This window comes from Triticum aestivum, chromosome 3D (genome assembly GCF_018294505.1).
Source record: "Triticum aestivum cultivar Chinese Spring chromosome 3D, IWGSC CS RefSeq v2.1, whole genome shotgun sequence".
Lineage (NCBI taxonomy): Eukaryota > Viridiplantae > Streptophyta > Magnoliopsida > Poales > Poaceae > Triticum > Triticum aestivum.
The window spans coordinates 7,278,999-7,289,903 of NC_057802.1; the positions used below are offsets into that span (position 1 = coordinate 7,278,999).

Consider the following 10,905-nt stretch of genomic DNA (forward strand, 5'->3'; position numbering starts at 1 on the left):
GTGTTAGACAACGTAAATATGTACGTGGTGGTGCAGTATAAACCATGTACACGTATAGAATGGATTGCGTGCGTTGTACTCTAGGTAGTTTAGGTTAGTTGAGATTGATCTCTATCTTGTATAGATCTTAGCTTGAGGATCAATCTCATAACAACCTGAACTACCGCCCTTGTACCTATGAGCTATAAATAACACGCAACGCGTCCCTGCGATTGCATACGATTCAACCATATTTTACATGGTATTCAGAGCCTAACCTCTAGCACATCCAAAAATCCTAGCCATGGCCTCAAGCTCCACCGCCGCCGCCGCACCAGCCCTCATTCCCATCGCCGATCGCCTCCATCGCTCCAACTTCCTGGTGTGGCGTGCCCAAGCGGTTGCTGCCATCCGCGGCGCCCAGCTCGTCTCCTACATCAACCCAGACAGAGAAGAACCGGCGCCCAAGCTCACGGACAAGGATGGCAAGCCAACAGATGTGCCCAATCCGGCGTATGAGATCGCCAAGGCGCAGGATTTCCAGGTTCTGAGTTTTCTGTTCAATTCAGTCTCACCTCCTGTGATGATCCAGATTGCTCACTGCACCACGGCCTCGGCAGCATGGACTGCCATCACGGAGATGTTCATCTCCCAAACCCAGGCGCACGTGGTGAACACGAGGATCGCCCTGTCAAACACCAAGAAGGGCACCTCGACTGTTGCCGAGTACATCGGCCGCATGAAGGCGCTCGGAGACGAGCTGGCTTCTGTTGGGAAGCCCCTCACCGACGATGACATTGTGTCATACATCCTCGCCGGCCTCGACTTCGACTACATGGGCTTCGTCTCCTCCCTGTGTGCCAGGGCTCAGCCGATTAAGGTGAACGACCTCTACTCCCTCCTCGTCGGCTTCGAGAACAGGCTCGCCATGTTCGACGGCGGGCATCAATCCTCTGACTCCTCTGCCAACGCTGTCTCTCGTGGCGGCGGTTGTGGTGGACGAGGGGGTGGAGGTGGCGGCGGCCGCGGACAAGGCTGTGGAGGACGCGGCCAAGGAGGAGGCCGCAACGATCTCCCTGAGGTCGTCTGTCAGATCTGCTCCAAGCCAAATCATGTTGCTATGGAGTGCTACCACCGCTTCGACGTCGCGTTCACCAAGGAGAAGAGCGCAGCGGCTGTCAACACCAACACCAGCTCCTACGGGGTCGACACCAACTGGTACGTCGACACAGGGGCGACAGATCACATCACCAGTGAGCTTGACAAGCTCACCATGAGGGAGAAGTACTCTGGCCAGGATCAAGTGAACATGCCTAACGGCGCAGGTATGAAAATTAGCCATGTTGGTGAAGCCTATATTCATACCCCTACTCGCAATCTCCACCTTAAAGATATATTGCATGTTCCTAAGGCAACCAAAAACTTGATCTCCGCTCATCGCTTATCACATGATAATCATGCCTTTCTTGAAACTCATCCACACTATTTCTTTGTCAAGGACAAGGCAACAAAGAAAACCCTCCTCCAAGGCAGATGTAGGGGTGGCCTCTATCCCCTCTCATCCGCCCCTTTGAGCTCGGGCAGGCATGCGTTTGGTGCCACCAAGGTCTCTCCATCGAGGTGGCACAGCCGATTAGGTCACCCTTCGTCAACAATCGTTCAGCATGTTCTTAGGAAGAATAAGATTTCCTTTTCAAATAGTGAGTTGAATAAAGAGAGTGTATGTGATGCTTGCAAAAAGGGCAAAAGTCACCAACTCCCCTATCCGAATTCCATTAGTGTTTCCAATGCTCCTTTAGAGCTAGTTTTTTCTGATGTATGGGGGCCTGCCCGTGATTCTATCAATAGAAAGAATTATTATGTGAGTTTTATTGACGACTTCAGCAAGTTCACTTGGATTTACATTCTTAAACATAAGTCTGAAGTGTTCAAAATATTTCATGAATTCCAAGCTCTTGTTGAAAGACGCTTTAATCGTAAAATCATCACCATGCAAACTGATTGGGGTGGTGAGTACGTACGAGCGCTTAAACTCCTTTTCTCGGCAAATTGGCATCACTCACCACGTCTCCTGACCTCGCGCACACCAGCAAAACGGGTCGGCCGAGAGGAAACACCGACATCTTGTGGAAGTTGGACTCTCACTCTTAGCCCATGCCTCCATGCCCTTAAAATTTTGGGATGAGGCCTTCATAGCTGCCACATATCTTATCAATAGAACTCCTAGTAAGGTGATTAATCTTGAAACTCCTCTTGAACGATTGTTCCAAGAAAAAACAAATTATCATGCTCTCCGCACCTTTGGGTGTGCATGTTGGCCTAATCTCCGCCCATTCAACTCTAAGAAGCTTGAATTCTGCTCCAAACGTTGTGTTTTTCTTGGTTATAGCAATCTTCATAAACGGTTCAAGTGTTTGGATGTAGCCGCTGGACGAGTTTACATATCTCGTGACGTCGTGTTTGATGAAACCGTGTTTCCATTTGCCTCACTAAACCCCAATGCCGGTGCTCTCCTTAGGTCAGAAGTTCTTCTTCTCTCTGAAAATTCCACCACCACCGAGCCTCTTGATCATGGGGATGAAATTAGTGCTAATCCATCGGTTAATTTTCATGCAAATCCTGCTATCAATTTTGAAGGAAATCCTGTTGTGCGCCATGATTTTATGCAGCACCAGACCAACGCATAACACGAGGAGGATCCAGGTGCTGGTGCGTCTAGCGGCGACAGTTCTACAGGCGCCGATCCCGAGGGAAATCTCTCGCACGCCGCGCCCGCAGATGGGGACAGCGACCCGCCCACGCGCGACAGCGACCCGTCCACGTGCTCGCCCCCGCGCGCTGACGCTGACCGCGGGCCTGGTGGGAGCAGCCCCACAGCGCACTCCGGATCAGGCGGGTCCAGGGGCGGTACGGCGGCCCCTCCGAGCCGCCAGGTGGCGGCCTCTGCGCCGCGCATCGACGCGGGAGAATGGCGGGCCCCCGACAACATCACTGGGTCTGCTGCCGATCCTGTCGAGATCCGCCTCGGATTGGGTGCGCCTGGCCCGTCTGCTGCAGATCCTGCAGGATCTTCTGTGCCAGCTGCGGGATCTTCTGTGCCTTCCTCAACATCGGCTGCGCCCGAACAAACTCGACGTACACGGTCTCAGCACGGTATTGCAAAACCCAAAGTACGTACAGATGGTATGGTCAGGTATGGTAAAACCAAGTTTGCTGGTCTTGATACTACAGAAGAACCAAACAATCTACATGAAGCTTTTGAAAGTAAAAAATGGAAAAATGCAATGGATGAGGAATATGGTGCATTAATCAAAAACAAAACTTGGCATTTAGTTCCTCCGGCCAAGGGCAGAAATATTATTGATTGCAAATGGGTCTATAGAATTAAAAGAAAAGCTACAAGAGAAATAGATAGATACAAAGCCAGGCTAGTTGCAAAAGGTTTTAAACAAAGATATGGCATTGACTATGAGGACACCTTTAGTCCGGTTGTTAAGGCAGCTACTGTCAGACTTGTTCTATCTATTGTAGTATCAAAAGGTTGGAGTCTTCGTCAATTGGATGTGCAGAATGCGTTCCTTCATGGCGTTCTAGAGGAAGAAGTGTATATGAGACAACCTTCTGGGTATGCAGTGAAAAACAAGCAACATTATGTATGTAAGCTTGATAAGTCCTTGTATGGGTTGAAGCAAGCACCTAGAGCGTGGTATTCTAGGTTAAGTGAAAAACTTCAAAGGCTTGGCTTCAAACCATCAAAAGCTGACACTTCATTATTCTTTTATAGCAAAGGCAAGATCACCATCTTTATGCTTGTGTATGTTGATGACATTATTGTGGCCAGCTCTTCACAGGAGGGAACTACAACATTGTTGGAAGATCTCAGAAGGGATTTTGCTTTGAAAGATCTTGGTGACTTGCATTATTTCTTGGGAATAGACGTGAAGAAGGTCAAGGATGGTATACTTTTAACTCAAGAAAAATATGTATCAGATGTATTAAAACGTGTTGGTATGATGAATTGCAAAGTGTCAAATATGCCTCTGTCCACATCCGAAAAGCTCTCTAAAGAATAAGGTGAATTCTTGGGAGCTCATGATTCTACAAATTATAGAAGTGTGGTAGGTGCATTACAGTACTTGACTTTAACAAGGCCTGATATATCCTTCTCTGTTAATAAAGTATGTCAATTCTTGCACTCTCCTACACTTGAACATTGGACTGCAGTAAAAAGAATTCTCAGATATCTCAGAGGAGCCATGAGCACTGGACTTAAGTTTTCCAAGTCAAGTTCTACACTGGTAAGTGCCTTTTCAGATGCAGATTGGGCAGGATGTCCAGATGACAGAAGGTCCACAGGTGGCTTTGCTGTTTTCTTTGGACCCAACTTGATATCTTGGAGTGCACGTAAACAAGCAACAGTGTTAAGGTCCAGTACTGAGGCAGAATACAAGGCTTTAGCAAATGCCACGGCTGAAATTATATGGGTTCAAACTCTGTTGAAAGAGCTAGGTGTGATACACTCACCGGTTGCATGTCTTTGGTGTGATAATATTGGTGCAACTTACCTTTCAGCAAATCCAGTGTTCCATGCAAGAACAAAACATATCGAAGTTGACTATCACTTTGTCAGAGAAAGAGTAGCTAAGAAGTTGCTGGACATTCGTTTCATTCCCACCAATGATCAAGTTGCAAATGGCTTTACCAAAGCCCTATCATAGCGTAAATTGGAAGATTTCAAGAGCAATCTTAGCTTGGTAAGTTATGATTGAAGGGGAGTGTTAGACAATGTAAATGTGTACGTGGTGGTGCAGTATAAACCACGTACACGTATAGAATGGGTTGCGTGCGTTGTACTCTAGGTAGTTTAGGTTAGTTGAGATTGATCTCTATCTTGTATAGATCTTAGCTTGAGGATCAATCTCATAACAACCTGAACTACCACCCTTGTACCTATGATCTATAAATAACACGCAGCGCATCCCTGCGATTGCATACGCTTCAACCATATTTTACACCAAGCCACACGTGAGGGGAGTGTTGACGTATAATGTGCTGCCTAGTCTCTTCCATCAGATCGGTCTTTTGGTTGCATTGGCTAGAGCATGCACTTGTATATGATATCGGAGCCAAGAGGTCTTGAGTTCAAGACCCGGCTGGCGTAATTAAATTGCAGCCCACTTTCGATCCATGTTTAGGCCTGAAGGAGCCACACGTGAGGGGAAGTGTTTAGCACGTATAACATGATGCCTAGTCTTTTCCATCAAATCGGTCTTTTGGTTGACTGGAGCACCGAGTCGTGACGGAGCTCAGTCGACCGTGTGCGCGTAGAATCGTCAAGCGGGTTGCTGTGCTTGGTCAGTCATCCATGATGCAACCCAAGTACAGTTCAGACGTCACAAGCCATGGGGGCCACATGGAGAGATCGCCGGCATCGTCGCGGCGTCGGTGCTCCTTGGGATCCAACACAGCATCATCGATCAATTATGGAGCCGTCCCTCTAGTCGGTCGCACACGTTCGCAGCACAGGCACAGCACGGAGGAGCCACGTACTCGCTCCGCGCTCCTGCTAGCATCAAAATCACAAGAAGAAAATACATGTGTCAAACTGGTAGGGGCGTCGAGGAGGAGAGGGGCTACGGAAGTAGTTTCTCGGTTAACTTAAATCGGACCTACGGAGGTACGTATACTACATGAGATATGTGCTAATAATTACAGAAGTGTAACACTATTTTTCAGTTGGCCGTACATAGCGCTTGTGATGGGGCGGCTAATCACGTTTGACGCTACTAATTTAATCCACGATCATCGAAGGAGCCATGCTGTCACGTCGTCCATTGCATACACGGTGATGCTCCTGCACACTGCTGAAAATAAAATAAAACTGTGAGTGTGCAGATTTGTCGGCACGGACTTGTCATGCCTCCGAGGATGCACAATACAGTAGGCTTTACTTATCTGCTTTTTTATCTGTATAAAATATCTTGGTAAAATACTCCAAAGTCACACGCCCATGGCTAAAAATAATTAAAGAGGTCTACCCCAGAGAGAGAGAGATTCGTCGCCGATTGACCTTTTTTTTCAAGAAAGAAAACCTGTCCAAGTTTGGCATCTTCTGTAGAACACGCCACAGTTGACCGATCAAGAAGACGTGGTGTCCTGTAGCAAGCGTGTAGCAGAAGCGGTAACGGATGCCATGACGTCTGTTCTTGCTAGCTTGTGACCGATCGTGTCATCTCGAGACCAACAGAAAAAATTATGTTGCTCCTAATGCCAAATAATGATGAAAATGCCTCCGAAAAAACCATCCATCATCTAACATCTCTCACCATGTCATCTACACCTGATCGCCATGCCTGCCATATCATACAACTTTTTTGTTTCGGCCGATCTCATCGCATCTGCTAGACTGCTACATACACTGGCATATATTATAGATACATACTGCTACTGGTATATCATCATAACTTCTAGAAGTAAAAAAGATCGAGCAAAAAATGTCGAAGAAGAAGATCAAGTGATGGATTCACTGGAGCTTGTTCGCTCTGATGTGTGCGATGGCCTTCTTGAGCAGCGGCCGGAAGCGCTTGAGGTCGAGCCGGACGTCCTGCTTGTCGAGGTACACCTGCTTGAGCGAGTCCCACCCCTTGCTCTTCACGCCGTCGGGGTCGGTGAATATCGGGTGGTCCGGCGGGTACTGCTCCGTCAGCGTGCTCTCCGCCGGCGCGATCCGGTACTCGAGGTATCTCAGGCCCATGTCCCTGGACGGCGTGCGGAAGTAGCCGGCGACGAACTCGAGGCCGCCCAGCGGCACCACCTGGATCACCACCCCGCCCGTGGGCAGGAACACCATGTTGGTGAGCCCGGCGCCGTGCACGCCCAGCATGGCGTCGCAGGTGTTGGCCAGCTCCGCGAACGGCGCCACCTCGTGCGTGCCCTCGGAGACCACCACCTCGAACCCCACCTTCTGGGCCGCGCGCACGATCTCGTCGGCGTTCACGAACCGGCGCGTGCTGGCGCGCGCGATGAGGAGGAGCCGTGGCCTGGCGCCGGCGGCGGGCACGGCCAGGCCGCGGGGGAGGCCGTAGACGCCGCGCATGTGCCGGGTGAAGTCGACCATGGAGTAGCCGTTGGGGGCGCGGAGCGGGTCGATGCTGAAGTCGGCGTGGCAGGTGAGGCCGACCTGGACGTGCTGGAAGCAGCGGGTGCGGTTGTCGGCGGCGAGGTCGACGAGGTCGTAGTTGGAGAGGCTCTTGAAGACCGGGAGGAACTTGCCGACCCACCACATCTGCATGTCGGAGACGAGGAACTGCACCTCCCCGCCGTACCGCTTCGCCGTGAGGAAGAGCGGCAGGATCACGTCGGTGTAGGCGTGGAAGTAGTTGCCCGTGTACCCGCGGTCCGAGAAGAGCAGCGCCGGCACCGAGTGCTTGATCGCGCACTCCTCCTCCTCGGCGGCGCCGGGGAGAGTCGTGGTGGAGCGCACGGTGATGTTGGTCACGTGGCGCATGGCGTTGGGGTCGACCTTGCGCGGGTACGGCCGGACGCGCCACTCCTCGGCCCGCGGCGCGCCGACCAGGGTGACCGTGCCCCTGGCGCCGTGGACGCGCACGTCGCCGTCCAGCTCGCACCAGTCGATGCGCCGGTTCGACGTCATGTCGCACAGCGGCTTCCACTCCCGCCTCGGCGCCGCCGTCGCCACCTCCTCTGAACCTTCATAATAATTCCACGCAACAAAAACACGTTGATCTTCAGTTAGTTGGCCATGAATGATCAGAAAAATGATTGGCACACAAAAGTGAAACAGCGGCCAAAGAAAATATTTTCAAGAACATTATTCGTGTAGGACCAAGCACTACTACACTAGGAGACCACGAAATGAAATGATCAAAGCAAAGGAGGGGTCTAGAAATGGGGCTTTCCCGTCGTCAGATAGTAGGACGGGACGAGGCATGCCCACATTGCTCTCCTCTGAAGAAAGCTGGAGAAGAGGACGCAATGGGTAAACTCTAGTGCTTGATTGATTGCTCAAGCTAGTTCTTTGGGATAGGGAAATGGAGCTCCAAAAGTAAAAAAAAAAAAAAAGTGTCTGCATGTTGCAACAGGACGAGTGATTGATTGCTCAAGCTAGTTCTACGACCGATCTAGTAGAACAAACTCTAGTGCTTGAGGTGTTCCTTTTTTACCAAGTAAATGGAAGAAGAATTACTAGTACTAGATGAGATGGGATGAGATGAGTACCTGGCTGCTGCTTGACAGGCTGTGGGACGAGGGCAATCTGCTGGGCTGGAGGAGCCTTGGCCTCCTGCTTGACCTCTGGAACTGGGATGGAAGGAGGAGTCTGCTGGACTGGAGCAGGAAGAGTAGCCGGGTCGGATTGAACCACGGGTTGTGAGCCGCCATTGCTGCTGCTGGAGCTCTTGTTTGGAGAATTAGCAGCAGCGGCAATGGCATCCTGCACCAGCAGCTCCTGGTCCTCAAGAACACCTGACCAACCACAACACCCACAAAGCTCAGCTTGTCAAATCCAACAACTAATAACTCCCTTTTCCCCCAAGAACAAAAAGATTATGCCAAGTCGCATCTCATCTTATCTACTAAGCGGTTGGTGGATTGGATTCTCGCTCACCTTGCTCTTCCTGCGTGCCGTTGGCCGACAGGGGAGGGAGAAGAGCGCCGCCGCCGGCGTCATCGTCCTTGCCGGCCTCCACGGCGGCATCGCCGTCCCTGGCAAAGGTGTCATCTTTCTTCGTGTCCGCCAGCGACGCATCGTGGACCAAATCTAAAGCGAAAAGGAACGGGGAGATTAAAAAAAAATACACCAGTCTTTGTCACCGGATTGCGTGCGAGGCAGCTAGAGCTGGAGCCACCGCCATGGTCTGGCCGGGCGCATACGAAGTTGCTGGCTTACCTTTGTCGTCGCCGTCCGTGTCCAGCACCTCGGCCTTGCTCCCCTCACTGGATAATGCCGCGTCCTGCCCCGGCACGCCCAAATCTGAAGACAAGAAGAAGGGGGGGAAGAGACAGGCCGTCAGTCAGTGAGTCAAACTTGTGGATTGGCAAGACAGATTCGGGCGAAATGCTGGCGCGGGGGATGGATTAAGCACCTAATTGGCTCTTGGAGCCGGCGGCGGCGGCGCTCGCCGACGAGCCAATCCGGGTCTCCGAGGGGCTGACTGCGCACGCACAAAGACACATCGAGATTGGTCCGTCAATCAGAGCCGCGGACGACAAGGGGAGGGAGGAGGCAGTAACTGAATGCAGATGCGCGGAGGGAGGGAAAAGAGGAGGGGCGGGGCGTGGCTTACCGAGGGGCGCGATGTGGATGGCGTCGAACCTGGCGGTGGAGAAGTATGCGCAGGTGACGAGGAGGAAGCCGGCGACGAGGCCGATGCCGAAGTTGCGCGGCTCGACGGTGCGGGTGAAGGCCTTGAGCAGCCTGGCGGTGTCGTGGTGGTGGGCGTAGCCCATGGCCTTGCCGCCCCCACCGCCCTCCATGGCCCTTGCTCTGTTCTCCTCTCCGCGTTGCTCCGCTCGGCTCTGTCTGACTCTCTGCTGGAGAGAGAGGGAGAGAGTCGTGTCGAGGTCGAGGTGGAGGGTGAGCGGAGCAGAGCAGGGGCGAAGCGCGTATATATCTCTGAGCTACTAGTAGCGAGAGCGAGGCTGACCTTACGTGCTTACAGACAGCGCCGGAGCAAACAGCGGCACCGGGTGTGGGGCGAGCGACGCGTTGTTTACTTCAGTAAATAGCAGGAGATTCAGTAAAGTCGAGGGAGCCGAGCCGAGCGTGAGAAAGCGAGGAGAAGAAGAGACAGCGGAGCGAGGCATGGCAACGCAACGCGGCTTTCTCCAGTAATCCCTCCGTAACTCGTGGCTGCCGTGTTTGCCATAAAGAAAAACAATAAAAATTGAGGCTTTCTCCCCTCCCCGTTTCAATCAAGCTGTACTAGTACGCACTGCTCTTTCTTTGTTCCGGCAAAGAGTAGAGAGATGGCTGACCGGGCCAAGTGACGGCCGGGACGGAGTGAGGAGCGGCTGCTGCTACTGCTACTGCTGCGAACGTGTGCTCCATGATTGATTGGTTCATCTTCTTGGGGCTGTGCTGGATATTCCGTTCCGGAGGGAGGGAAGGAGGAGCACCGACGCTGCGTGTGCGCTGCGCCTGCTCTCCTGCTGGCTGGCTGGATCCTCGGACTGCTTGCGTCATGGATGACTCATCCGATCCGGAGATCAGGTGCAGCGACGAGCGGCTTCACGATTCCACGCACGCACGGCACGGCACGGCACTGAGATTAGAGATGGCCGCAGCGTTCATCTCGTGACTGACCCAACCCAACCCAACCCACCCCGTCGCGCATTCCTGATCAGCAGTTCAGCACTGATGAAATACTTGCTCCATGATGGCTGCTACTGCGTTACGACCGGTAAGTGAGTGAGCGAGCGAGGCCCGCCAGATGAGCGGGTTGAGACAAATTCGGATGCCTCTCTCTTTCCGCGCCCTCCCCGCTTCCCGTGCCTGTCCCTCCGCTGTTGGGCCGCAAAGAAAATTCCGACCGACATGGCTTGGGTCCCCGTCCGTGCACCGCACCGCACGCCACGAATCGGGGGCCTTCAGTCAAGTTTACGCAACGCCCGTGCCTTCACCGAGCGACTGATTACTCGGGAGTGTTAATCACTGCCGCTGCCAAGATCTGCAGTGTTAATGCTCTCCGTCTACTTCCAATGACACGTACTAGTGCCAGGAGGCTTCCTTCCTAATCCTGCTGCTTAAATGCCATCACCATTCTGCCTTAGTAATTCTGACGGACAAGGGCTCCTAGACTGATTTAGCAGCAGAAACAGAATCGAGGGAATTTCTTCTCTTTGTGAGTAATACTGCGTGCACATCTCAAGAGAAATACGTGCTACGGCGCTCCACCGCTCCTGGCT

At 52.3% G+C, this 10,905-nt stretch overlaps 1 protein-coding gene across 2 annotated transcripts; it reads right to left on the reverse strand.

Moving 5' to 3' along the window:
• Window positions 1-6,257: 6,257 nt before the first annotated feature.
• LOC123076829 (beta-1,2-xylosyltransferase XYXT1) lies at window positions 6,258-9,670 on the reverse strand. Of its 2 annotated transcripts, XM_044498970.1 has the most exons (6): window positions 9,285-9,667; window positions 9,084-9,152; window positions 8,888-8,971; window positions 8,606-8,758; window positions 8,218-8,463; window positions 6,258-7,689 (listed from the first exon to the last, which is right to left on the reverse strand). In XM_044498970.1, exons 1-6 carry the CDS (start codon window positions 9,472-9,474, stop codon window positions 6,503-6,505), a joined length of 1,929 nt encoding a protein of 642 aa, XP_044354905.1. In that variant the 5' UTR covers window positions 9,475-9,667; the 3' UTR covers window positions 6,258-6,502. The 2 variants fall into 2 exon arrangements, with proteins under 2 accessions (XP_044354905.1, XP_044354906.1); XM_044498971.1 differs by lacking the exon at window positions 9,084-9,152 and having other exon boundaries at window positions 9,285-9,670.
• Between the last annotated feature and the right edge of the window lie 1,235 nt (window positions 9,671-10,905).